At 38.2% G+C, this 27,540-nt stretch overlaps 12 protein-coding genes across 12 annotated transcripts; 7 read left to right on the top strand and 5 right to left on the bottom strand.

The window, feature by feature from the left end:
• Nucleotides 1-205: 205 nt before the first annotated feature.
• SPAR_B03790 (metallo-dependent hydrolase superfamily protein) lies at nt 206-2,602 on the bottom strand (the record flags this gene model as incomplete). The annotated part of the gene is made up of 1 exon (XM_033908981.1): nt 206-2,602. The coding sequence occupies one exon, from the start codon at nt 2,600-2,602 to the stop codon at nt 206-208; it is 2,397 nt and encodes a 798-aa protein (XP_033764872.1).
• Nucleotides 2,603-3,425: 823 nt separating this feature from the next.
• On the top strand, nt 3,426-4,898 carry SSH1 (Ssh1p; the record flags this gene model as incomplete). The annotated part of the gene is made up of 1 exon (XM_033908980.1): nt 3,426-4,898. One exon carries the CDS (start codon nt 3,426-3,428, stop codon nt 4,896-4,898), a length of 1,473 nt encoding a protein of 490 aa, XP_033764871.1.
• A 241-nt stretch (nt 4,899-5,139) lies between these two features.
• MRPL27 (mitochondrial 54S ribosomal protein mL41) lies at nt 5,140-5,580 on the bottom strand (the record flags this gene model as incomplete). The annotated part of the gene is made up of 1 exon (XM_033908979.1): nt 5,140-5,580. The coding sequence occupies one exon, from the start codon at nt 5,578-5,580 to the stop codon at nt 5,140-5,142; it is 441 nt and encodes a 146-aa protein (XP_033764870.1).
• A 637-nt stretch (nt 5,581-6,217) lies between these two features.
• DUG2 (glutamine amidotransferase subunit DUG2) lies at nt 6,218-8,854 on the top strand (the record flags this gene model as incomplete). The annotated part of the gene is made up of 1 exon (XM_033908978.1): nt 6,218-8,854. One exon carries the CDS (start codon nt 6,218-6,220, stop codon nt 8,852-8,854), a length of 2,637 nt encoding a protein of 878 aa, XP_033764869.1.
• A 274-nt stretch (nt 8,855-9,128) lies between these two features.
• SAF1 (SCF ubiquitin ligase complex subunit SAF1) lies at nt 9,129-11,048 on the top strand (the record flags this gene model as incomplete). The annotated part of the gene is made up of 1 exon (XM_033908977.1): nt 9,129-11,048. One exon carries the CDS (start codon nt 9,129-9,131, stop codon nt 11,046-11,048), a length of 1,920 nt encoding a protein of 639 aa, XP_033764868.1.
• Nucleotides 11,049-11,231: 183 nt separating this feature from the next.
• On the bottom strand, nt 11,232-12,566 carry PAF1 (Paf1p; the record flags this gene model as incomplete). The annotated part of the gene is made up of 1 exon (XM_033908976.1): nt 11,232-12,566. The coding sequence occupies one exon, from the start codon at nt 12,564-12,566 to the stop codon at nt 11,232-11,234; it is 1,335 nt and encodes a 444-aa protein (XP_033764867.1).
• Nucleotides 12,567-12,913: 347 nt separating this feature from the next.
• Nucleotides 12,914-13,516, bottom strand: DPB3 (DNA polymerase epsilon noncatalytic subunit; the record flags this gene model as incomplete). Its single annotated transcript, XM_033908975.1, has 1 exon — nt 12,914-13,516. One exon carries the CDS (start codon nt 13,514-13,516, stop codon nt 12,914-12,916), a length of 603 nt encoding a protein of 200 aa, XP_033764866.1.
• A 249-nt stretch (nt 13,517-13,765) lies between these two features.
• Nucleotides 13,766-16,183, top strand: PPS1 (tyrosine/serine/threonine protein phosphatase PPS1; the record flags this gene model as incomplete). Its single annotated transcript, XM_033908974.1, has 1 exon — nt 13,766-16,183. The coding sequence occupies one exon, from the start codon at nt 13,766-13,768 to the stop codon at nt 16,181-16,183; it is 2,418 nt and encodes an 805-aa protein (XP_033764865.1).
• Nucleotides 16,184-16,678: 495 nt separating this feature from the next.
• RIF1 (DNA-binding protein RIF1) lies at nt 16,679-22,447 on the top strand (the record flags this gene model as incomplete). The annotated part of the gene is made up of 1 exon (XM_033908973.1): nt 16,679-22,447. One exon carries the CDS (start codon nt 16,679-16,681, stop codon nt 22,445-22,447), a length of 5,769 nt encoding a protein of 1,922 aa, XP_033764864.1.
• A 177-nt stretch (nt 22,448-22,624) lies between these two features.
• On the bottom strand, nt 22,625-24,208 carry CHK1 (serine/threonine protein kinase CHK1; the record flags this gene model as incomplete). Its single annotated transcript, XM_033908972.1, has 1 exon — nt 22,625-24,208. The coding sequence occupies one exon, from the start codon at nt 24,206-24,208 to the stop codon at nt 22,625-22,627; it is 1,584 nt and encodes a 527-aa protein (XP_033764863.1).
• Nucleotides 24,209-24,438: 230 nt separating this feature from the next.
• On the top strand, nt 24,439-25,749 carry UBX7 (Ubx7p; the record flags this gene model as incomplete). The annotated part of the gene is made up of 1 exon (XM_033908971.1): nt 24,439-25,749. One exon carries the CDS (start codon nt 24,439-24,441, stop codon nt 25,747-25,749), a length of 1,311 nt encoding a protein of 436 aa, XP_033764862.1.
• Nucleotides 25,750-26,002: 253 nt separating this feature from the next.
• Nucleotides 26,003-27,451, top strand: HSM3 (Hsm3p; the record flags this gene model as incomplete). Its single annotated transcript, XM_033908970.1, has 1 exon — nt 26,003-27,451. The coding sequence occupies one exon, from the start codon at nt 26,003-26,005 to the stop codon at nt 27,449-27,451; it is 1,449 nt and encodes a 482-aa protein (XP_033764861.1).
• Between the last annotated feature and the right edge of the window lie 89 nt (nt 27,452-27,540).

The following is a 27,540-nucleotide window of genomic DNA, read 5'->3' as shown; positions in this document are numbered from 1 at the left end:
TTTTGATTTATTATCAAATTCAGAAATGAATAAAAAAACGAAGAAAACGTGTTGTTCTATTTACAGTATCTATTTACTTATTTATATATATATTCCTTTAGTTTTACTTATCTTTACCCTTGACCTTTTTTTTTTGTGTGTGTGGGGAAGGGCGGTACATAATATTAGCGTCACAATATGCCCCCTCGAAGAAACATGAGCGAATTCACACAATTATGAGTCGCCACTCCCCTGCGAGAGTATCATTGCGATACCGACGTCTAATGATGGGCACGTTGTGCTGCAAACTTGTATCTGGCTTACAATCATACCAATTGTCTACGAAACCGGTGTTCTCCACGAAATAATCATGGCTGGTAAGGGAAATGCCGAGCCATTTGATCTTGAGGGTACTCGCAAACCCACTAGTTATAACACTGTTTCTTAGCAATTCGCATAAATCAGCTGAATGCAAACGGTATATACTAGCGGCGACACTGTACTCTTCTATAATGGGTTCTCTGGTGTAAGAATTGTTGTAGAGAATAGATTCTGAGCTCAGCGATATCTTGAACCCCATTTCAAAAAACTTCATGAAAGGATTCTTTTTATAAGGTTTTGAAGGCTCTAGGACAAGCCCCGTGGGCGCCTGATCCTGCACCACTGTAGGCTTCGAATCTACTATCGAATTCAAAGGCGCCACGACCATGGGAATCTGACTTAGATAGAAAAGATATACCAGTGATGGCGGCGCATTCCAAAGATTCTCTGCATTTAAAAAACCACCACTGGCTAGCAAAAAATTGTTTAAGATAGTTTCCGTGTGTTCTGTGAAGTTCAGTGTACTACTAAATTGCGAAGTTCGATTCATTGAGGTGGAGGAACATGAACTTCTCAAAGTGAAGGTATTTTGATGAAGCGCCTGACGAATATTGTTTAGCTTTGTTAGATTGACGTAGACGTAATACATATATTGTGATATGGTCGGATTATCACCATCAGATGTCCAATTTTTTGGCAAGCAACTAACGGTTGTGAAATTTTTCCAAATATAGCTGTCTGTATCTTGAATGCATAAATCAATCGAAGATATTTGTGAGAGAAACTTCAAAAGAATAGGCCCTAATGACTTGTGTAGATAATTTTGAGCGTTAAAAAGTGGCTCAAAGATAAGATTTAGATATTCCTGAAAATTCTTAACCTTGCCAGTACGATACAGTTCTGGATATATTCTGGAAATGCGGATATTCCAGCGAATATTGCTGGAAAACAAGTTGTAGTGGCTCAGCCAATTTGCGAAGACCATCCACCAATTATCCACATCTGAATTACCGTAATGCAAATAAAATTGAAAGTCTACGGAAAGTTGACATAATTGATATTTAGACTCCTCTTGCGGTTTTACTAAAAAAATTTGTAGCAGTTCGGCTAGATATTCACCATTAATATAGTTATCAAACTCCAAAAATGTCCTCGCAATCAAATAGTGCTGGAATTGTCTATTGTGTGGGTCTGCATGTATTTCAAATTCGTTATTAATCAAATGATATTTTGTGAGATAAATAACTTTATACCATTCTAAAAAGGAATCGTCAATGATTTTCAATCCATTAGAGAACTGACTACTCTCCTCGAAATCTACCTTGAACAATTGACTTAACGTTATATGATCACCGCTGGAAGTTTGATGGATAATCTTGTCTGGCTCTTTTCTCAACTTCGTCCAAATAAACTCAGTCAATCGCCACTGTGAGAAGCAGCCGCTCAACAAAAGATTCAGATCAATCTTTCTACAGTTGTAAAAATCCTTATGTGGCACCCTCTTACTTTGTCTCGTTTCTTCCTTAGAATGTAGATATTGAAAAATGGGGAACTTATTGGCAAGATACTGTAACCTTTTTTCGCTAAATCTAGATAGGCTTCTATCTTTTATAATTTTCAAGCACCATTCGAAATCTTGCCTAAATTCTTTAAAAGAGGGGACATTTACTTGATCACTGAACAATTCAGTCGTATAATTGTCATCCGAGAGGGGGCTCAGAGTATTGTCTTCTCTAAGGTCAAGAAGGCGCCTCATTCCAGAAAAATTTTCTTTTATAGGTTTAAGACGTTTCTCAGTTACTGTTGAATGAAACCGAGGACATGATAAAGCATCTTGTTTACTTATAGTTAGATAATTTCGCCTTAACTTACACATTTCCAACAGGCATTTGCGCTCAATACGGAAATGCGTTTTCTCAAAGAAATAACTTGGAAGGTGAGCTAACGATGAATATTCTAGATTCTTTGCTTTTAAAGGTTCGACGGGAGGTTGCGTTTCTGGTGGCATTGCCATAGGTGAGCCCATCTCCATCTGCATATCAAACTTCGTATTTAGTGGAACCATATCAAGATCATCCAAATGCAATGCAACATCATTAATGCTATCGCCCAGCTCAAATGCTCGACGATTTCTTTCTCGTGCTTGTGACGTGATTCCTACTTCTCCATCGAAGGCTAAACCCTGATCCGATGTACCGTCATTTCCATCCAAGTCGTCCAGGCGTATCGGTGAAGTGGAGGGGCTTTCCTTGTAAGAGTCGCACACCCCAACGAAAAAAAGCGATCTATTGTTCTGTACCATTATTCGCGCAATATTCTCATACATTCTCCTTTCCCTGTATTATGCACTAAGGATGCCGCTTGTCCTGCTTTATACCGTTTGTATCTCTCAAACACGGGCGCAAATTCTTTGCGACCCCCGTATTTAGCCGCCAAGGCGATTTTGGCGTCCAATGAGAATAACCGTGAATAGTACGAAAACAGTACAAAGAAATCATCATACATCTATACTAAATTATTAACAGACACTGCGGTGACGTTGATGATATTCTTTCATAGCGAAAAGTACAAAGTTGCAAAAAAACCTCTTTTCTTCGTTGGCACTCGTTTCGTTAAATTCCACTACAATTTATATTCAACTCGCATCCATCCCTATGCTTTCCTCTGCTCTCAAATACTTTACAAAGTGCATCGGAACTACCTTCGTCTTAGGTTTGATCATACTTCTGTCTTGCTTAATGCAACCATATAGAGGGGCGCTAACTATATCATTAGGCACGGAGTATATCTATATCACTTTACACGCTATTGTGGGAAAGGAAAGAACTGAAAAATTGAAAAAAAAATGTCGGGTAGAGGGCAAAGCGGAAGCAGGGTTTGTTTTACACCGACAAAATAGTTATCCTTTGTTCGCTGGCCAACATAGTTTTGATACATGTCATTCGGTCCTTCACTGAATTAATATAATTTTATAAAAGCAAGATCGAATAGACTGAAGAATAGCTTGCTCTTTTTTTTTTCTTTGCTTGGGTTGGGTGGTTTTTTTTAGCTTATTAAATTGAATCCATTACTCGTACACATTTTTTAGCACTTCCTTTACCCCCGCCACTTTCAATTGTTTTAGTATGTCTGGTTTTCGTCTAATTGATATCGTTAAGCCTATCCTACCGATTTTACCGGAAGTCGAATTACCCTTTGAAAAATTACCATTCGATGACAAGATTGTTTATACCATTTTTGCTGGTTTAATTTACCTTTTTGCACAATTCCCGCTCGTTGGTTTGTCCAAGACCGCCACACCCAACGTTAATGACCCCATTTATTTCTTAAGAGGTGTATTTGGTTGCGAACCAAGAACATTGTTGGAGTTTGGCCTTTTCCCCAATATTTCCAGTGGGTTAATCCTACAATTATTGGCTGGTTTGAAAGTAATTAAAGTCAATTTCAAGGTCCAAAGTGATAGAGAACTATTTCAGACTTTAACGAAAGTTTTTGCGATTGTTCAGTATGTTATTTTGACCAACATTTTCATATTTGCTGGCTATTTTGGTGAAAATTTATCTGTGGTCCAGATTGGGTTGATCAACTTTCAATTGGTCGGTGCTGGCTTGTTCACCACCCTGTTGGCTGAAGTCATCGATAAAGGATTTGGGTTTTCCTCTGGAGCTATGATAATCAATACCGTAGTTATTGCCACCAACTTGGTAGCTGATACCTTTGGTGTCTCTCAAATTAAAGTTGGCGAAAACGATCAGACCGAAGCCCAAGGTGCCCTAATCAATTTGATTCAAGGTTTAAGATCAAAGCACAAGACTTTTATTGGTGGTATCATTTCTGCGTTCAACAGAGACTATTTGCCAAATTTGACAACTACTATTATTGTTTTGGCTATTGCCATTATTGTGTGTTATTTGCAAAGTGTTCGTGTTGAATTACCAATCAGATCAACAAGGGCTCGTGGTACAAACAATGTTTACCCAATCAAGCTGTTATACACTGGCTGTTTGTCTGTTTTGTTTTCTTACACCATCTTATTCTACATCCATATTTCTGCTTTCGTTTTAATTCAATTAGTGGCCAAGAATGATCCAACTCACATTATCTGCAAAATAATGGGTCACTATGAGAATGCTAATAATCTTTTAGCGGTTCCAACCTTCCCATTATCTCTTTTGACTCCACCAACTTCTTTCTTCAAAGGTATCACCCAACAACCTCTGACGTTCATCACCTATTCGGCTTTTATAATGATTACTGGTATCTGGTTTGCCGATAAATGGCAAGCTATTTCTGGTTCATCTGCTCGTGATGTAGCCTTAGAGTTCAAAGACCAAGGTATCACTTTGATGGGACGTAGAGAGCAAAATGTCGCTAAAGAATTAAACAAAGTTATTCCGATCGCTGCTGTAACGGGTGCATCCGTTTTAAGTTTCATCACTATTATCGGTGAATCTTTGGGTTTGAAAGGCAAAGCTGCAGGTATAGTTGTTGGCATTGCCGGAGGTTTTTCTCTATTAGAAATCATTACCATTGAATATCAACAAAGTGGTGGCCAAAGTGCTTTGAATCAAGTCTTGGGTGTTCCAGGTGCTATGTAAACAAAGAAAAGAAAAAAGAAGACCAAATTCCCTCTGCTACACGCATTTATATACGTACGAACATTTTGTTCTTCTTTTAGATTTATATGTATCTATATTTAACTCTAAGAAATATGCCACATTGTGCAATATCTAGGCCATATTTTGTTGAATTGCTTTGCAATCTTCTGCACTATTTTTATCTACATCTAAAGTCGAAAACTACTATTTACACGCATATTGAAAGAGAATTATAAATAATTTAACCACGCTCCTTATAGCATGAAGTGTCAGTGGCCCCTTGGCTTTGTACCTTCCCGTTTATTATGTATTCCTTTATCTTTAACAATTGTAAATGTGGATCCAATGGTCCGCCACTAAATCCCTTGAATTCGTGTTTCAGAGGTGGCACATTAGCGTTAACATAGGGCTTTAACTCAAAGTTAACTATATCCGGGGTTACATAGGTCCTAACTTTTTTCCAATTTATGACATAGCCACCAAATTTCGTATGTCTACCAATCCCCGAAGCTCTTGTCCCCTTGTACATCGTTTTATTGCCTTGCTTTGTGGTTAATGGCACTCTTTTATTCCCAACTTTTGATAACCCATAAAATAATTCACCATCTCTGTATTTCTTCCAAGGTCTGGTAAGAGCACTAATGGAGGTCTTACTGAATTGTGTAATAGGTGAACCTTTCATTTTAGTGTATTTGCTTTCCTCACCTCCAAGGTACTTTTTTGGGCCCTCGTAGTTTGTCCAAGCAAAGATTATTATGTTCTACGCCAATAGTTCTGTCCTTTGCATGAATTCTAGCTTTTCAAAAATAATCCGTGGAACGTGATGATAATAATGAACTTCGAAAATTATCATCAAATAGCCGCCAACAAGTTGTAGTAGTGCAACGTTGGAACCTTTCCTGCAAATATCAGGCTCTTTTTGGACACCACAAATCTTGCAAATAATTATAACAGTACTTAAATGTTAATATTCCCCTCCTTTTCTATAGTTAAGGGTGTTTTTCCATTATCTAAAATGTCCATCTGATTTTCCACATATTGTTTCATGATAAGGGAGCCCTTAATTTATCGTTATAATTACTGCCAAAATTAGAAGCTCACTAAAAATGGTGCCGAATCCTTTCTTTTTATTCATAGGAAGAAATATCGACTTTGCCATAAAACATGAGTGATAATCGCATTGTGCGCCGCGAAAAGCTGTGGCACCAATATCAATAGAATGTGTGTAACTGAAGTATTTAAATGAAAAACCTATTTCAAGAAAGGGAAGACCCCGATAAGGCAAAGGCCAGGAAGAGCAAGAAAGTAATTGTAAGATCATGTACGATAGCAGAGGTGTCGCATTGCATTCTGAACTAATTCATAGATGGAATCACGCTTTTTCCATATTGTCCATTGTTGCATTTCCAAAAAAAAGATTGCTGTTTGCCGGTAGCCAGGACTCTAAAATTTTGGTGTTTGATCTTCCCACGTATAATCTAATACATACCATTAGATTAGGCGAATCGCAAGAAGAGACGCATACCAGGTCTTCGGTATTGTGCTTGGCAAGATCAGAAGATGAAAACTTTTTATTTTCAGGCGGTGCAGATTCTTTAGTGAGGATTTGGTCCATTGGCGAAAAGACCATTAGAGATGACTTCCTACCTGTTACTGAAATAGCCACTGTTTACTCAGTGACCGATATTGGTGATATTTTTTCATTGGCGTATTTGGATTCGTTGGAAACTATTGTGTTTGGCTGCCAAAATGCAAGCTTACTCTATGTTGAGAACTTGATTCAGAAAATTGAGAAAAAATCTTCTGATAGAGTAGAAAATATCAATAGATTACCACATAGAAGATATGATAAGTTTTTTGATTCGCTGGGCCCCACCGGGTGTAGTTCGAATTCATTATCTCAAACTTCATTGACCTTTCTACAGGAAAACTGTGGCGCTGCCATCATAGAGGTTCCCTCCGAAAACATTATTAAATATGCACATTACGGGTTTGTTTATTCTATTAACAAACTGTGTCCCAGGTTTAACCAACTATTGGAAAAGAGTTCCCAGACTTCTGGTGCAGAACACATAATTTCGTCTGCCGGTGATGGGATAAGCAAGCTCTGGGAGTTTTCTAAAGATAAACAGCACAACACTGTTAAAATCTCTCTGATTAACGATAAAATCGACAATGAAGATAGTGTCATATCTCAAACCATCGAGTTCCCATTTTTATATTGCGGGTTAACTGATGGGATTATAAAAATCTGGGACTTAAATACGCAGCAACTAATCTCTACCCTGAAAACAAAGCATGAATCAGATGTAATTTCAATATCGGTTTATATGGACCATGTATTTGCTATTGATGAATCAGGTATCACACATTTTTACCAGAACCAAGTTAATCATTGGAACCCACAGCAAGGCAAAATATTGAGCTCAGAGATCTTCAGTAAATCGATTGCTGGATCTGTTAGTTTGTTAACGGGAGGTAGTGATGGATCATTGACCCTCTGGGATATAACATCGTTGTTATCTGCAGTACCTCTCTCAAGCAACACACCTATCAATGCATCATCTACACTAGAAACCACCAATTCATGGGCTGCTTATCAGCCTGCCTCTTTAAATAATGAGGAGATGTTAAACACTCTGAGAGAACTCATTTCTTTCCAGACAGTGTCTCAGTGTAAAGATACTGCTAATACCTTGTCATTGAGGCGTTGTGCAATCTACTTGCAGCAATTATTCTTGAAGTTCGGAGCTACGAACTCCCAATTATTCCCACTACCTGACGGCGGCAATCCTGTCGTATTTGCATATTTTCAAGGGAATGGGAAAGTTTCGCAGGTTAAAAGTGCTAAGAAAAAGCGAATTTTATGGTATGGACATTATGACGTTATATCATCCGGAAATACATTCAACTGGAATACCAACCCATTCACTTTAACTTGTGAGAACGGATACCTAAAAGGTCGTGGGGTATCAGATAATAAAGGACCATTGGTGAGCGCTATTCATAGTGTAGCGTATTTGTTTCAACGGGGAGAACTAGTGAACGATGTTGTATTTTTAGTGGAGGGAAGCGAAGAGATTGGATCTGCTAGTTTGAGGCAAGTTTGCGAAAAGTACCATGATATTATTGGGAAAGATATTGACTGGATTTTATTAAGTAATTCTACATGGGTTGATCAAGAACATCCGTGTTTGAATTATGGATTGAGAGGCGTTATTAATGCGCAAGTAAAAGTCTGGAGCGACAGGCCCGATGGACATTCTGGTCTTAATGGTGGTGTTTATGATGAACCTATGGTTAATCTAATGAAAATTGTATCCAAACTACAAAATGACCGAAATGAAATTCTGATTCCAAATTTTTATTCTCCGTTGAAGGATTTGACTGAAGAAGAATATCAAAGATTTCAGAAAATCACTAAGCTTGCCAATATCGACGAAAGTACTACTGTTCAGGATTTAATTACTAACTGGACTAAGCCTTCGTTATCCATGACAACCGTTAAGTTTAGTGGTCCTGGTAACATTACGGTTATACCCAAAAGTGTCACCATGGGCATTTCCATCAGGTTAGTCCCTGAGCAAAGCGTTGAACAGGTCAAGAAAGATCTCAAAGTATATTTAGAAGAAAGCTTCAAGCAATTAAACACTCAAAACCACCTAGAAATCAAGGTTTTGAATGAAGCAGAAGGTTGGTTAGGTGACCCAACAAATCATGCATACCAAATATTAAAGGATGAAATCACCGCTGCTTGGGACGTAGAACCATTGCTAGTGAGAGAAGGAGGTTCTATTTCCTGTTTGAGAATGTTGGAAAGAACATTCGATGCACCAGCGGTTCAAATACCATGTGGTCAATCAACTGACAATGGACATTTAGCTAATGAAAATCTCAGAATCAAAAATTGGTCCAACTTAACTGAGATATTGTCTAAAGTCTTTAATAAGTTATAAGCTACTACAAAAAGATGATGTAAAAGTGCTAAGGATATACTAAATTTGCATATATAAGCCTTTACGTAATGACAATCAATAAATTTGTATCTAATGTCCGTACTGTTTTGAAGGTACTGCTAAATGTGCCTCTCGGGCGCTTCGCCGAGACCCTTTTATTTAGCCCATGACGATGATTAATGGATAAAGGCCGTATAAAAGCCCCAACCCCTTTTTTGAAATACTGTTTTATATCTAAAGGATATACTCTAAATTACGCACCTGAAAGCACATTATGAGTGAAACTGAGAGTAGAGAAAAGGAGTCTGAAGTAGGATTGCCTCCAGACATCGTCCAGGCTACATTACCGTTCTTAAGTAGTGATGACATTAAGAACCTCTCGCAAACAAATAAATATTATAATACATTACTAGATTTTGACCACTCTAAAACCTTGTGGCATGAACTATTTCATAAGGCATTTGGAACGCTAAAAACAAATGACGAGCCTTTCCAGTGTCGAAATTCGGCGGAATTTAAGACCTGCACAGAAACCATTCTGAGAGAAGCATACCCCACTTTGTCGTGGCAAGATTTATACCAATTACGAGCATACGATGCAAAGTTTCACAGTTGGGGTTATTTAAAACATGGAAGATTGGGATATACTGTCAGTTCTAATAATGAACTGCCCGTCACATCCCTTAATGGGCCGAGTCCGCGGTTCAAATATGGTGTCAATACCCCCACGGAAGTTCCTTGGTTTAACAGTAGGACAAGATCTAGAACTTGTAACTTCACTCCTTCGGAGGACCCGTTAAGCGCCATCAAGAAGGATGGAGACGAAATCATAGCTCAAGTATCTAGTGGCGGTTTTTCTTTCCAAATATTGACTGAGTCAGGTAACCTGTATAGCAGCGGATCCACTTTTTCTGGGGGGTTGAAAGGACCAGGTCCCAGTGGTTCACAGCACGACTATAACCCCTTTAGAGAAATGATTCATAATATGGAAAGATCGTATCCGCGGATCACAAGCCGCAGTAACGGAAGTACTGTCAATACCACAGGTACATTTTCTGGAAGAAGACTGGGCGGTAACCACCCATCCACTGCTAATGAACCAGGACATACACAGTCAACTCCAGCTCAAGACATTACCACAGGTAGGGGACAAGCGCTTGCTCCCTCTCCTGGAGGGCGTCATAATGGTGCCCCTAGAACTACCATTCCTTTAATGGGGCCGCATGAGAATATTTACAGTGAGATAGAGATGCTGGAACGAAGTGCTAACAAAGCTGTACCAGGAAACAATCATATCAGGAGAATGTTCGCAAGAAATTCCTTCCCATTGTATAGTGGTAGCGATGAAAATTTGGAATCGTTCAGTGATATTCAGTTTGTCGCGGTAAGCTCTGGAAGAAGTCATTTTCTAGCAATGGATACAGATAATAATATTTATTCTTGGGATTCTACGGAATGTGACCAAGGTGTTAAAATCGAGTTCGCTAACTTACCTAGTCGTGCTACGAATCCTATTTTGAAAATCGCTAGTGGTTGGAATTTTAATTGTTGCTATATATACAAGGTCGGGTTGGTAGCATGGAGGGAAAGAGAAGCTATTAAAAAGGGTGAGAGCTTTGCCTTTGCAAAATACGAAGTTGTACCAAACACCAACGATATTAACGGCGATTCTAGGATCGTCGATTTTGCATGCTTACAAGATAACTGCGTTTTCTTCATTAATAACAACGGCGATAAATTATGGAAGTACCACAATGGATTGAATCACATGGTAGATTTAAACATTGTCGGAAGACTATGTAAAATTAACGTTTGTTTTGCTTCGCTAGTCCTCTTCACCGATTCCCACTGTTATACTTTGAAGATTACGAATGGCGACGTCGATAAAGATAGTTTAACAGAACTAGACATTGATGAAAACGTTATATCTGTTGCGAGCGGTGACTATCACATGGTGGCACTAACCGAATGCGGTCATTTGTATTCTTGGGGTATTGAAAGTCAAGATTGTGGGTGCTTAGGGTTAGGTCCGTCTGAAAAAGTGGTTAACGAGCTACACATTGGCAGTTGGGAGGGGCAAAGAAATATTAGGGTGGTCAAGCCCACGAAAATAGAACTACCTGAAGACTATATTTGCGTCAGTGTAACTGCTGGTGGCTGGCAAACCGGTGCATTAATCATTAGGAAACATTGAACTTCTATGTTAATTCGATTTAGCATTATGAGTTCCTTTTAGGTGTTCGTTGTTCCCTTATTACATTGAGTAATGCATGTTTTATTAATGCATATTTATAATATTTACTTTGGCTTTTTATTTTCTAACAAATATAAAAAGAACTACAAGTTAAAATCAATTCTCCTTTCGCTTCTTAATTATTTATTCTTCTTGCAAAATTTCTTTCTCTTCCTCTGATTTTTGTTCAGCATGAACAGCATCTGAAGCTTCGGGTATATCAACTGGACGGTTTTCATCTTGTTTGTTTGCTTCATCATTACCATTCTCCCCTTCTTGTTGAGGAGCCTCCGTTTTGAATTCACCTTCTGGTTCCTTTTTAACATCTTCTGGTTCCGATTGTTCCGGTTGTACCGGTTGTTCCGGTTGTTCCTCCTCTTCATCGTCTTCCTCGTCTACTGTGGCGAAATTTATAGGGTCAAACTTCATTCTTAACTTATCCCTTATGTTAGCTTCCTTGGTGCTAGGGTTTCTTAAAGTGACGTTTAATTGGTCTATGTCCTGTTCTTTCACCAAAGGTTTGATGATGTCGTTTACTCTCCTACGCCTTAATTCGATCCTTGAACGTAGGGGTTTATAGTAAGCTATGCCGTCTTTATCATTCAAACGTATGGCTAACTCCGTCATTGGCTTTTCAGCCACTTGTTTCATGTCATAGTCTCTTATCCTCTTGAATTTGTATATTTTGCCTTCATGAGAGTCATCATCCATTTCGTCCATACCCTTTTCCAATTCATTTTCCAGAATAGCAGAGTCTTTGTGATCGGTCGCATACATTGAAATCCATTCGTCCTCTTCCAGCTCTACCGGTCTGAAGATTCCTGTGTTCAAAGCCTTCTTTTCTTTAGTATCCAATGATGCGCTGCCCATGAATTTCAAGATAAAATAGACTTGGTCCATTGACGCCGTATCAGGCAGTAGGTCCCATTTTTTAACCATTTTGACACCCTTCTTCACCGGATGTTGCCATGAATCCGTTTTACTGAATGTTCCCTCCACCCTACTAATTATATGATTGGCGTCAAGGTTTTCATCATCCGAATCTTCATCATTCAAACGCCTTTTCCTTTTCAAAGATGTGGTGTCATGGGCTGCAATTGTGTTGGAAACATATTCAGTGCGTCTTAAGAAAGTGACCTTTGATATGTCGGTCTTGGTCAACCTGTCTATTCTAGGGTCTCTCAGCAAAATTCGATCATCTTTGTCTAATTTGACATTATCAAAGCCGTAAAGCAGTTTAGAATCTAATTTGTTCAGTAGGCCTGGGAACTTCATTAAATCAACCGGCATACCTAAATCCTCATCTTGTTGAATAAGATTGCCGACGTTTGTTTTGATGTATAGTGAGTTTATTAATTGCGAGGAGTCTGAATTTGTTTCCGGAGCCTCTGGGTAAACCAGAAGTTTGGGAGGTAATTGTGGTACAGGCAAGCTGTTTTGGTATTTTATTGGTGCAATATATTCCTGTTTTTTGGACATTTTGATCCGCAATAGTATTATAGACACTATTCTATGGGTTGAATACGTTTTTAATCTATAATTAATAACGTATCAAAAACACCAGTATTAGTTCATCCAATGTTACTATCGTTACATTTTTCTTTTTCATTCGGAAGAATGAATTAGGCTCTTCGTGTGGTGTGATTTTATACCGAAAAGCCCTTGTATTTCTTTTATAGTATAGCAACCACGCCCTATAAAATATAAACTACTCCTAAGCTTTTTTGCAAAACTCTTTTTGGAATTGTAAGTTCTACATTAGGGTTCATATTACATATGCATATATATAATATAATGTGTTGTATAGTAGTTTCGTGATTGTAACACTAAGCATCTGTGCTCTTCGCATGATCCGTTTCGAAATCAGATGAGTCGGAGTGCTCTCCTACGTCTAGCGTGGATTTATACTGAAATCTTGACAATAAGCTTGTCACACTGGGCTTGGATTTATCATTTTGGTAGTCTTTACTATCGTCTAGAAGTTCTTCCTCGTTTACGGGCTCTTCTTGTTCAGATTCTTCGCTTTCTTCTTCATCTTCTATACCCCCATCTTCATGCAGCTCTGGCTCCTCTTCAGCAGCCTCCTGGTCGTCCCGACCCGGTTGCCTTTTTAGTTCTCTTTTCTTGTCCAGTGCGCTATTCTTCTTTAGTTGTTTAATAACGTCCTCAAGAAACCTGAAATTTTCTTTTTTTTCGACACATTCTTCTATGGAATTTAGGCTTAGTCGTAGGCTTGTCTTTCCTTTTGAGTTCAGTTGTGCTAAGACCAGCGATTCTTCAACCAGGTTCTGTACAAATAACTCGGCAGCAAACGCAGTAGCTGATACGGCTGCGTTAGATGTAATAACGTATTCGGGATCGCATTTGGCAATCTTCTTTACTTTAGATATAGGAAAGGCAGGTGCTTTTTCTTTAACTAAATCGGACATTTCTTTGCAACACCGTTGACGCTTGCTTATTTTTATTAGTTGGAACAGGCAGATGTTAAAGTCACTAATTTCGCGTAATAAAAATAAATGATTACTTCAAAAGCATATTGAAAACATAACTGCAAGAGATTTTAAGGTTCAAAAAGAGAAGTAGAAGAAAAACGAAGAAAAGTGAAAAGAAGCACCAACCATAAAAAAGATATTGTCGTTGAGGTAGAAGGGGTGGGTATAGAAAACTAGAGAACAACCATGGTTTTGGAAGTGCCCTCAATCACACCTGGTGAGCTGCATGACCTTATGCGACTACATCAGAGTGCGAAATGGCCTGAATGCAAAAAAATGTTCCCCTGGGCACATGATATCTCCTTTGGTCAACCACCAGATTTTCCTCATTCCCTTGCAATAGTCAAATCGCAATCAGATGCTAGCAACTCTGCACTTTTGCGTAGTTCTCTCGAAGTAAATGATATCTTCCAGTCCTGGAAAATCCATACTTCTTTCCATAGAGAAGGCGGCCGCTGTGCAACAGATAATGAATTAGATGGTTACCACTATCCCAATAACACTAGGGAACTCCTGAAATTGCTAAAGTTCCAGACACGACAACTGGAATTGCAAGTGGATGATGTAGATTTGGAAAACGCCGCCACCTACTGTCATGATCATAGCATTTTACCATTTCTAAAAGTAGATCCTCGTGGACTATCATTAGAACTTAAGAGGGATTCTAGAAATAAGGTCGGGTCTAGTACCGTGCTAAAACCGAGTAGGCAAGACGTTTGGGGAAGAAGAGGTCTATTTAGAAGATTCGATCTTCAATGTGCCAAGATGATAGAAATGGTTGATAATATAGTAATTTATTGTACACGAAATGGTGATACCACAAATACGCAAGGAGACTCTGCGGCAATGGGTTCACACGAAGGAGATTGCCCTAATTGTACGACACTTGCACTACTTTTACGGATCTGTTTAATGTTTGTTCAAAAAGGTTATGCGGGCTGTGAAGGATCACTCTACAAGACGAATCTATCTATTTGTACCTATCGAAACTTCAATACAGATATACCTCAAAGTTTGATCGGCACACCTTTATTAGACAAGATTTTTAAGAATACTCCTTTAAATCTAAGTTCGTCACCCAGTGAAATAGAGTGTTTTAATAACATCGATAAAAATATGGTTTTGTGCGAAAAGTTAGAATTGAACAAGTTGACTTCAGCTACACGATTGGAGGAAACGGGTTTGATTTGCGGTAATACCACTGACTGGCATAATTATCAAATTATTAAAAAAAGCAATATACCTCTGCCCGACCGCTCCCAAGAGAATGCAAGCATAGTAACATTAAGACCTTTAACTTATGATCCAGACAATCCCACGGCTTCCATCTCTCGATTATATAACGTGCCAAATACAAAAGAGACGTGGAAATTGATCATAAAATGTACGTCAAATTCATCAATGCCGTTGTTAACAAAAATCAGATCATATCTGGATTTCCTATTAGATGATGATGCATCCAAATCACAAAGCTATTTGCATTTAACTTTCCCTGCCTCAGGTACTATAGGCTTAGGAAACCTGAACATTCAGTCTGTGGAGATTCTTTTAAATGTTTGTTTTCTAATATTTCAAGTATCCCAAGTTCAAGACCAATTCACGTTTATGTATTGCAGCGATGGATATACAGAAACTTCGTTATTACTAACAGCGTATATTATATTCCACTTTGATATTCCGTTACAAGATGCTCTTCTGAGAATCCATCCGAGGCCATTTTTCCTTTTTCCATCAGACTTGCAAATTTTAGGTCATTTGCAACCCATCTTGCGTGAGTTTAGTCCGCAAAGAGGAGGTAATCTAGAATTATATTCCAATGCAGTAAAATTCAGAGATAGAAGTTTCCAACTGCACATTTCCTCAGAACTTTTCAGCAGCATATTTTTTATGAAGATTCCTCCTGAGTCTAATTTTGTTAATTTGAAGGGCCCGCTGCCATCCCGGATTCTGCAGCACTTGTATTTGGGATCCCTCGATCATGCGCAGAATCCTGATTTACTTAAGTCTTTAGGAATTACACATATAGTTTCTGTTGGTGAAGTGGTTTCATGGACACTGAATAGGGAGAAGGTTGTTCACCCTGTAAGACCACATCGCGCAATTACTATGACGAACACTAATGAGGTTATGGGTGGTGCTGCATCTAATAAAATTAGAAACAGAGCAGGCACCACAATCAACGATAGGCAAGAAAATGGCAGTAACATAGTAATAAGTGAAAATTCTGGTTTTCAAATTTGCCAGATCGAAAATCTAGATGACAACGGCAAAGATCCGCTTTTCCATCAGATAGATAAAGTCTTAGATTTTATTAGCAATTCCGAAAAAGCGGGGGGGAAAGTTTTGGTGCATTGCATGGTCGGAGTCTCCAGGTCCGCAACGGTTTGTATTGCTGAATGTATGAGGTATCTCCACTGTGACTTGGCAAGTGCGTATCTATTTGTGAGGGTAAGAAGGCTGAACGTTATTATTCAGCCAAACTTGTTCTTCGTATATGAGCTGTTCAAATGGTGGAAAAAGCATTATAATTACGAAAAAGATAAAACTATGGACTGGCACATCATCTGCAGGGGTATTGCTGAAGTTAACATGAAATACACATGAACTTTTGTTATATATGTATACGTCTAAGTGTATAATTAATACGAAATTACCAATTTTAAAGAAAGTATTTAAAATTAACAACTTAAACTACGTACAAAAGAACCGCTGTTATCCTTTACAAATCATAAAAAAGAGCCTCGACAATTATTTATATAGCAATGGTAACTATTTCGACTTTAAATTGTCAATAGTCTTCATTTCTGATAAGGAATCGCATGTCAGAAGAAAGGAAGTGGATTTCATACCATTTTCAACCTCAGTTCTTTGTATTTTTCTTCTTCTGTCATATTTACTATAATAGAAAGCTACTATAATTGACCGACGCGTTGATTTTTATTTATTGGCGACTCATCGTTAGCAAGAAGGTTGAAAGCAATTACGCATTCTTATAGCAGTTTGAGGCAGCTTGCCAGCACCAATATTTAAGGAGTTAGAAGGGAATATATCCATATTCGTCAACGCTATTGCAGAGTCCCTTTTGTGGCTAATTTTGCAATGTCCAAAGATTTCTCAGATAAAAAGAAACATACGATAGATCGAATTGATCAGCATATCCTCCGTAGGTCCCAACACGATGCACATTCCAATGGAAGTTCTCCGTGGATGAAGGTAAACTTACCACCACCTCCATCTCCACAAGCTCAAATGCATATACGAAGCGATCTATCACCAACACCGAAGAGACGAAAGCTAGCGTCTTCAAGCAATTGTGAGAATAAACAATCTGATTTATCAACAACTAACACGAATTCATATTCAGAAGATGCAGGAAATAGACTAATGCAGAGTCTTCCCGAGTTGTCCGCCTCTAATAGTGATAATGTATCTCCGGTTACAAAAAGTGTAGCTTTTTCTGATAGACTAGAATCATCACCACTTCATCACGTACCGGGCTCCTCACCTAAACCTTCCCCATCAAGCAAACCAGGAAAATCAATTTTGAGAAACAGAATGCCTTCGGTGAGGACAGTAAGTGACTTGAGCTACAATAAACTCCAATACACTCAACACAAATTGCACAATGGTAATATTTTCACATCACCTTATAAGGAAACCATCGGATTAAATCCTCATTCTTTAAATTATTGGGTGAGCGGTGAGATTCATAGTTTAATCGATAATGAAAGTGTTTCAGAGTTCAAAGAGATTATAGAGGGCGGATTAGGCATCCTGCGCCAAGAATCTGAAGAATACGTCGCGAGGAAGTTTGAGGTGTATGCAACATTTAATAATATTATACCCATTTTAACTACTAAAAATGTTAACGAGGTTGATCAGAAATTCAACGTTCTAATTGTGAATATAGAAAGTATTATTGAAGTATGCATACCACATCTACTGACGGCACAAGATACATTACTAAGTAGCAGCGAAAAAAAAAATCCATTTGTGATTAGACTATATGTTCAAATAGTTCGATTCTTCGGTGCTATTATGTCCAATTTCAAGATCGTAAGGTGGCTAACGAAAAGGCCGGATTTGGTTAATAAATTAAAAGCTATTTACAGATGGACCACCGATGCACTAAAAAATGAAAATTCAAATAAGATAATTATAACGGCACAAGTTTCTTTCTTAAGAGATGAGAAATTCGGTACTTTTTTTTTGAGCAACGAAGAAATCAAGCCTATCATCAGTACTTTCACTAAAATAATGGAAATCAATAGCCACAACCTGATATACGAAAAATTGCTGCTTATAAGGGGATTTTTAAGCAAGTATCCAAAATTAATGATTGAGACAGTAACTTCTTGGTTACCAGGTGAGGTCTTACCTAGAATTATCATCGGAGATGAAGTTTACTCCATGAAAATTCTCATAACTTCAATAGTTGTTTTACTAGAACTGCTAAAAAAATGCTTAGATTTCGTTGATGAGCATGAAAGAATTTACCAGTGTGTCGTGCTATCTCCAATAACCGAAACAATCCCGGAAAAATTCTTATCTAAGCTACCGTTGAACTCAAGTGAGACCGCTGATTTGAGTAAAGTGACAATTGGTCATCTTCTGACAAAACAGATAAAAAACTATATTGTGGTTAAAAACGACAATAAGCTAGCAATGGATTTGTGGCTTTCAATGACTGGGTTGCTATATGATAACGGAAAAAGAGTATATGATCTGACATCAGATTCCAACAAGGGTTGGTTTAGTTTGAATAATCTGTGCTTTATCAATAACCAACCCAAGACCCGCTTAATGTCCATTAAAGTTTGGAGAATTATTACCTACTGCATCTGCACAAAAATATCATTGAAAAATCAGGAAGGAAACAAAATGTTACTGTCACTTTTGCAAACCCCTTTTCAAATGACGTTGCCATATGTGAATGATCCAAGTACTAGAGAAGGAATCATCTATCACCTTTTAGGTGTTGTTTATACTGCATTTACAAGTAATAAAAATCTGTCAGCAGATATGTTTGAATTATTTTGGGACCATCTAATAGCACCAATTTATGAAGATTATGTTTTCAAGTATGATTCTATTCACTTACAGAATGTACTCCTCACAGTTCTACATTTACTAATTGGGGGAAAGAATGCAGATGTTGCGTTGGAAAGAAAAAATAAAAAGCATATTCACTCGATGAGTGTAATAGCCTCGGAAGGTGTGAAACTCAAAGACATATCAAGCCTGCCCTCGCAGATCATCAAGTCTGCATACGATAAAATCATGAAAGTTGTGTTTCAAGCCGTTGAAGCAGCTATTTCTAATGTTAATTTGGCCCACGATTTGATTCTTACGTCTTTGAAACACCTTCCAGAGGATAAGAAGGATCAAATCCATTTGGAAGCATTCAGTAGTCTGATATTAAAAGTTGCTCAAAATAATAAAGATAAGCCTATTTTTCGCGACTTTTATGGGGCTGTAATTCCATCCTTTGTTTATGCATTTTTGGACCTGTTTTTAAGGAAACATGATTCATCATTGATAAATTTCAATATTCAATTTTCAAAAGTTGGTATTTTGCAAGGAAACATGACTCTAGACCTCTTGAAAGAAGTTATCCGGAAAGCTCGAAATGAAACGTCTGAATTTTTGATAATAGAAAAGTTTCTAGAGTTGGAAGATAAGAAAACTGAAGTATACGCTCAAAATTGGGTTGGATCAACGCTACTACCACCAAATATATCCTTCAGAGAATTTCAGAGTTTGGCCAATATTGTGGATAAAGTCCCGAATGAAAACTCCATTGAGAATTTTTTGGACCTGTGTTTGAAACTCAGCTTTCCAGTTAATCTGTTTACACTACTTCACGTATCCAAGTGGTCAAACAATAATTTTATTTATTTCATTCAAAGCTATGTTTCAAAAAACGAAAACAGATTGAACGCGGATCTCATTACGCTTCTAAAAACTTCTTTACCAGGGAATCCTGAACTGTTTTTCGGACTACTCCCATTTTTGAGGAATAACAATTTTATTGATATATTGGAGTATTGTATTTGTTCCAACCCAACTTTGTTAAACTCCATCCCCGATCTAGATTCAGATTTCCTAATAAAACTATTGCCACGGAGTAGAGCATCCTATTTTGCAGCAAACATGAAATTATTCAAATCTTCTGAACAGCTTACACTAATTCGTTGGCTGTTGAAGGGCCAACAGCTTGACCAGCTAAATCAAAATTTTTCAGAAATCGAAAGCGTTTTACAAAATGCCCCTGATAGCGAGCTAGAAAAATCAGAAATAATCGGAGAGCTTCTTTGTCTGACAACCAGAAACCCTATTGAACCATTATTTAGTGGCCTATTGTATTTTTGTTTAAAGAATAGCATGACGGACCATTTAGATGAGTTCTGTGGAAAAGTGACTGACGAAGTACTTTTGAAAATAAATCCGGAGCTGCTGTTAAAATTACTGACGTATAATGACAAGCCAAATGGGAAGTTACTGACAGCAGTTACTGAAAAGATTGGGAATGCAGATAACGATTATATATTGGAGCTGCTTGAAAAAATCATTGCGCAGAAAGAGATCCAACTTTTGGAGAAATTAAAGGAGCCGCTATTAGTTTTCTTTCTAAATCCAGTTAGGTCCAATAAGCAAAAACATGAGAAGAGTGCGAATATGCTCCGTGAATTGGTCTTGCTATATCTGACTAAACCGCTTTCTAGAAGTGCGGCCAAAAAATTTTTTTCCATGTTAATTAGTATATTACCGCCAAATCCTAACCGTCAAACTATTGATATGGTTGCTCTATTAATTGACCTCATCAAATCACATAATCGTAAGTTCAAAGATAAAAGAACCTATAATGCGACATTAAAGACGATAGGTAAGTGGATACAGGAATCGGATGTAGTTCATCAAGGAGACTCAAGCAAAGAAATTGACACGACACCTAACGCTAACTCGACATATGTACCACATGGAGAGAGCGAAAAGGAGGTTTCAAACTTACACAGAAAAGCAGATTTTGAAGATATTCAGGTTCCCGCTACGCAGGGGATAAAGGACCCTCCCTCTTCATATCAATTATCTTCCCAACTTGATGCAAAAAATTCCGGGACGATAAAACTTAAAAATATTCCAATAATGAATTTAGCACAGCAAGAAACACTTGCTAAGCGAAGCAGGTCATTTGCTGATGAAACACTAGAAGAAGTGGATAATGAAAGCGCCAGAGAAATACATCAGCAGATGAAGAGTACGCAGTTAGATGAAAACACTGTCAATCGTACCAGCATCCATTTTACTAAAAGCGATGAGACGGAAGTTAGCGAGCTTCATGAAGATGACAACGATACGCACTCCTCTGGAGCGAACGCATACAAACAGACAGAAGTTTTCACTGGTGAACTCAGGGAAGTAACAAATAAGTTCTTTAAACCGAATCCTGATCACAACTCGGTTAATAGTGATAATTTTCTGCAACGTTCTGCCGAAGAAACACCTATATCTGAAGACAAAACTTCGAAAGGTCATGAAGAGGCGGCGAACGTTTTACCTCCTGAGGAGGAAGCGGTGTCACTAAGCACTGAAGTTGTACGTACTAATGTCAAGAGCGTGGCTAACGAAGAATCTTTGTTAACCCTAAGAAATAGCCAAAAAATAGATCCGAAGTGTAGTGAACGTTCATTAACGGCCACTTTAAGTCTTGACAAGCAAACCGTAACAGAAAAGAAGGGAAATGAACAAGAGGAAAAAGATCAAAGCCTGGAGAAGAAGGAAAGTATGAATATCATTGATAATGAAAGTCCTACAGAAGACAATATCACACAAAACAAAACTGTGAAGAAAACCGCCTCTCATAATAATGAGAATGAAGACAAAAACTGGACTTATAATGTTGAGCAAACCTTGCCAGCTATGAACGAGGGGATGGGTGATGGAATTCATACCTCGAGTGAGGCCATATTTCTCAATAATTCAAAACAAACGGAAAAATCAAAAGCGGATGCCTTGCATTATAATGAAGATGAACATGGTATGGCTACGGGAGAGAACCGTCAATCAGATGAAATAAACAGTGTGAACCAAAATGCCAAGAAAATAGACAGCATCCAAATTCAAAGTGTCGAAGAAGAATCTAGGAAAGCTGTTACGATCGAAGAAAGTCTCAGCGAACGCTTAGAAGGTTGCGGAACACTTGAGCCCATTAAAAATCTGGAGGGACAACTTAAAGAAGATAAGAAAGCCAATATTAATGACGATTTTGTTCCAGTTGAAGAGGATGGCAGAGACGAGGGCTTTTTAAAAGCGATGGAGCAAGTAGCATCTAAAGAGACAAGTCTTCTGAAAGAACAACCTGAAGTGGCAGATATTTCAGTGTTACCGGAAATACGTATACCCATTTTCAATTCACTAAAAATACAGGAATCAAAGAGCCAAATAAAAGAGAAATTGAAAAAAAGATTGCAAAGAAATGAGTTAATGCCGCCAGATTCACCTCCCCGCCTCGCAGCAAATACGAATATCATAGGACGCAATGGCTTAGGCACAGCGCCCAAAGCAATAGGTGGAAAAGAAGAAAAACATGGCGAAATTCAATTGGCCCAAGCGCACACAGAAGCTGATGCTGATCCTTCATTGGTGGGAGATGGCAACGAAGACGCTACATCTAGGGAGGCTACACCCTCACTGAAGGCACACTTTTCCTCGAAAAAGTCGAGAAGGTTGGTAGGCAGATTGAGGGGGTTCACACCAGGGGACTTAAACGGGATATCTGTGGAGGAAAGAAGAAACTTGAGGATTGAATTACTAGATTTCATGATGAGGCTCGAATATTACTCAAACAGGGACAATGATATGGGCTGATTGTTTGTAGAATAGATCGAAACGGCAATAAAGTAACTACAATATTAAAACCTCGCAAATAATATATAGTTACAACGACACACAGAAATGAAGTGAAATATATAATACGTAGAAAGAGGGAAATTTTTTTTTCAATTAAAACATATTAACCTTTATTTTAGGTCCAAAATCTTTGTTTTAGTTAGGAATTAGGATAATATCCCTACAAATAATTGAAATTTTTTTGAACAATCTTCTCCATTCTAAAGGGTCACCAGTTTTTCTTTCAAATCCGACATTTTTTAACTCTTCTTCAATCTTGATGATGGAAATGCTACCAGATAATTGATAACCCCCATTACTTTTGGTTTTAATATTTATAATGAGCGGGAAAACGTTATCATAGCTCAATGATTCGCACAACCTTTCAAAATTTGCAAAAAGATCGGGCTTTACTCTAATATGAGATAAAGTCAAAGCTTTCTCCAAAATCGGTAGCAAAATATCCATAGGTTGCATAGTATAAAATTTAGTAAGTTTATTCGGATTGAATTGTAAACGGCGTTTAAGTAATTCAGTACAGTTATTTTCATCAGAATGAAACTGTAAAGCAGCTATATCATGGCTTATGAATTGCGTCCACTTAGCCTCTTGCGTCATAAATGTACCGCTATTATCGTTCATATTTGAATCATATAAAGTGAACGCACGCTGTGTATTCGAAACTGCCTTGAAATGCGCTGAATCGTGTTCGAGTTCAGCCAACTCGTTACCAATTGGTTGAGTGGAAATGTACTTGTTGTTAGAGTTCACATCTTGAGTGAACTTCAAATAATTTTCGTTACTCAGTGAGACTTTTAGATGAGAAAACAGTTTTTTAGCCAAGAGTTCAGGGTCGTTACAGAGGCCATCATCTCCAGAAAACGAAACTCGACGTAATACCCAAGGGTGTAACTTTAAAGCATTCAGTGTCACCCTCTTATTTGGGTCAGGTTGTAGAATTTTTCGGAGTAGGTTTAAGTGAGTAAATTCTATCTTTGACCAGGGTCCCAAGTTTAAATTTCCATCATTTTCAATAAAGAAGACAAAATCTTCGTTTTCTAATGAAGGTATTTCCCAAGGCGTTTGGCCAGTCAACAAAACGAACAAGAGGATACCAATAGACCATACGTCTGTTCGATCTGCGTAATAACCCTCTTCAGAATATAATACTTCAGGGGCCATGTAGGGAGGAGACCCCCTTTGATCCATGGATATACGTAATGTACCATCTTTCCTCTTGAATTTGGAGGCAAGCCCAAAATCAGCTAGCTTCAAATTTCCATTTTTATCGAGTAAAATATTTTCAGGCTTGATGTCTCGATGTGCAACTCCACATTCTATGTGCAGGTAATTAATAGCACTAACAAGCTGTTGAAAGTAAAATTGGGCCACATCAGAATCGACTCCGATGTCAGGTTCAATCTTATCGAATAGGTCACCACCATCTGCCATCTCCAGTATTATCCACATATATTCTTTCGAGACATTACAATCGATGAGTCTCAAAACATTAGGATGCTTAGAACATTTCGATTGCAAAACAACTTCTTTTGTAATGTCCTTGTCACTGAGTCCCATTTTTTTGCAGGTTGGAACATGAACAAATTTGACGGCCAGAATAATGGAGGGATCCATTTGAAGATGGGCATTTTTAACGCAGGCAAATGCGCCCTGGCCCACTGTATCTCCTAAAACAACATCTTTGATATGCGGCAAAGGTGATATCTGCGAGAGACTCATGACAATCCGTGCTGCTCATATACAGCAACTGGTGTTAAGATACCTCTCGTGCTTGAAAAAATTTAGAGTTTTCATTTGCCATACAATTATTAAAATGACTTTTAAAGCCGCTCTTTATTAACTTCGGCGGGCCTCGTAGTAACGTTGAAAATTTAAAAGGGAGCTTGGCTGAGGTTGAAAGAAGTACTTACAAAGAAGCGAGGATATCTAAACCAAACCGCAGGAATCAAATGTTAGAAGCACTGTTTAGAGATTCTGTGGAAGAAGCAATAAACGACTCCATCAAGCAAGGCGTTGTGATGGCCGTTTACAACACTGCCCGGGATGATCAATGGCTAAAAAGTTGGTTCAAGGAAGATGAAGTCGCGTTGGATGTTTTAGCGGAACATAGTATTTGGTTGAAATTGGTCAAAGATAGCGAGCAGTTCCAGTTATTTGAGCAAGTGTTTCCCAATGTGGTTGTACCCAGTATATATTTGATACGTGCCGGAAAGATAGAATTGATCATTCAAGGCGAGAATGACCGACATTGGGAGAAGTTATTAACGTGCATAGGCATCCAAGATAAGGTTTCGCATGAGAATTCGCCCAGGGAAACGAATCCAGGTTTGGCTAAAGAAGAAAAGCCATCCAGAGATGTCCGCAAGAAAAACGCAAGAGAAAGGATTGCTGAGACTACCTTAGAGATCCAACGTCGTGAACAACTGAAACAGAGGAAGCTAGCTGAGGAGGAAAGAGAGAGAATTATAAGACTTGTTAGGGCAGACCGCGCAGAAAGAAAAGCCCTAGATGAAACACATCACAAGACTCTCGATGACGATAAGCCATTGGATGTTCATGATTACATAAAAGACGCACAGAAGCTACATAGCAGCAAATGCGTCTTGCAAATTAGAATGACTGACGGCAAGACTCTGAAACATGAGTTCAACTCGTCAGAAACATTAAATGACGTTAGAAAATGGGTGGATCTCAACAGGACAGATGGAGACTGCCCGTATTCATTCCATAGGGGCATTCCTAGGGTGACATTTAAGGATTCCGATGAATTGAAGACGCTAGAGGCGCTAGAACTAACCCCCAGATCAGCATTATTACTTAAACCTCTGGAAACCCAACATTCTGGGCTGTCTGTTACCGGGATGGAGGGACCAGGCCTTTTGGGCCGTCTCTATAAGGGATTTTCTACATGGTGGCGCAACGATGAAGGTCGTGAAGTAACACCACAACGTGAAGAAATGTCCGAGCCCAATCGTCACGAAACTAGATCTTCGACTTCTTTACCCAGGACCGCTTCATCGAACCCTTTCCAATACGACAATGTTCGGGAACCTGTCCAATCCTCTGCGCATGCATCACCATTGCTGACACCTAGCGGAACGAGGTACCCATCAGAAACTAATCTAACTGCATCACGTTCTGTCTCGCCAAATATTTTCCAATTTGTTAACAACGATCATCAAGAAGACCCTGAAGACCCAACGACCTTTAATGGTAACAACGTCCATTTAGAAAAGAAGAAGGACGAAGATAAAAAATAAACGACTTGGTGACTTCAGCACAGTTTATTACTAGTATTAGACATAAATTTTTTGAGCAGATTATATACAAAAAATATTTAGTAATTTTATTTACATGAATTTTCGTTATAAATAGATTTTTATCTCTTTTTTCTGTTTCAATTGCATATGGAAAAATCTTAGGCTAAGTTGCTATAAGCAGCCTAATTGCGGGATCAAAATCAAGCAAGTTTTTATTATAACCACCGCAAAGGAACTCAGCGAATTAAAAATAATGAGTGAGAAAGAGACAAATTATGTGGAAGATCTTCTTACACAATTAGAAAATGAGCTTAATGAAGATACCTTGTCTGAAGATATCGACGCACTACTAAGGAAATGTTCTTTGAATTTGGTGACTGTTGTCTCCCTTCCAGATATGGATGTTAAACCACTACTGGCTACGATTAAGCGTTTTCTAATGTCTAACACATCGTATGAGTCATTAAATTACGATTATCTTTTGGACATAGTGGACAAGCTGGTTCCTGTGGTTGATTTTGACGACGTGCTAGAAGTTTACAGTGCGGAGGACTTAGTGAAGGCCCTGAAGTCAGAAATAGATCCATTACGGGTGGCAGCATGTAAAGTCATTGAGAATTCTCAGCCAAAGGGTTTATTTGCGACTAGCAATATCATTGATACTCTATTGGATATTCTATTTGATGAGAAAGTGGCGAATGATAAGCTCATTACAGCCATCGAAAAAGCGTTGGAAAGATTGAGTACAGATGAGTTGATTAGGCGTCGATTATTTGATAATAATTTACCGTACCTAATGAGTGTAAAGGGTAGAATGGAAACGGTTTCGTTTGTCAGATTAGTTGACTTCTTGGCTATTGAGTTTCCATTTATCAGCGGCGCTGAGTTCAAGGATATCTTATTTGGCTTTACTAAGGAGGAGGTTTTGAAATCCGTGGAAGATATCCTTGTATTCATCGAATTGGTTAATTATTACACTAAATTCTTGTTTGAAATACGAAATCAGGATAAATATTGGGCTTTAAAACATGTCAATAAAACATTGCCAATATTTGCTCAGCTTTTCGAAGATACAGAGAACTATCCAGATATCAGGGCCTTCTCTATAAATTGTCTTTTACGGCTATTCGCAGAGGTTTCTCGGATTGAAGAAGATGAATATTCTTTATTCAAGGCCATGGACAAGGATTTTTTGAAGATTGGGTCTGAAGCGAAATTGGTAACCGAGTGGTTGGAATTAATTAATCCACATTATCTGATAAAGTATCATAAAGATGTGGTCGAAAGCTATTTTCACGTCAGTGGCTATAGTATGGGATTGTTGAGAAATCTTGCAGCAGATGAAGAATGTTTTAATGTTATAAGGAACAAATTCAATGCTGAGATTATTTTAAAACTACCGTACTTGGAACAAATGCAAGTAGTAGAAACCTTGACGAGATTCGTATACACATCGAAGTTTTTGCTCAATGAAATGCCAAAGGTGATGGGCAGTTTGATAGGTGATGGAAGTGCAGGTGCTATTGTAGATCTTGAGACTCTACATTATAGAAATTCTGCCTTGAGAAATCTACTGGACAAAGGCCAGAAAAACCTGGGGATATGGTATGAACCTTTAGCGCGAGAATACTCTATGGCAATCAACGGAAAGAATTATTCCAAAGGCAGTGAAGCCAAGATTGCAGATGATTATATTGCATAAGCACAACTATGAAACTGACCTATATTAATTAATGTAGTACCAGTATAGATTGGTGTTTGGATGAGGCAATAATTCGGCAAGATGACACA

The sequence above is a fragment of the Saccharomyces paradoxus genome, chromosome II (genome assembly GCF_002079055.1).
Source record: "Saccharomyces paradoxus chromosome II, complete sequence".
Lineage (NCBI taxonomy): Eukaryota > Fungi > Ascomycota > Saccharomycetes > Saccharomycetales > Saccharomycetaceae > Saccharomyces > Saccharomyces paradoxus.
This window is presented reverse-complemented; position numbering and strand designations above follow the sequence as displayed.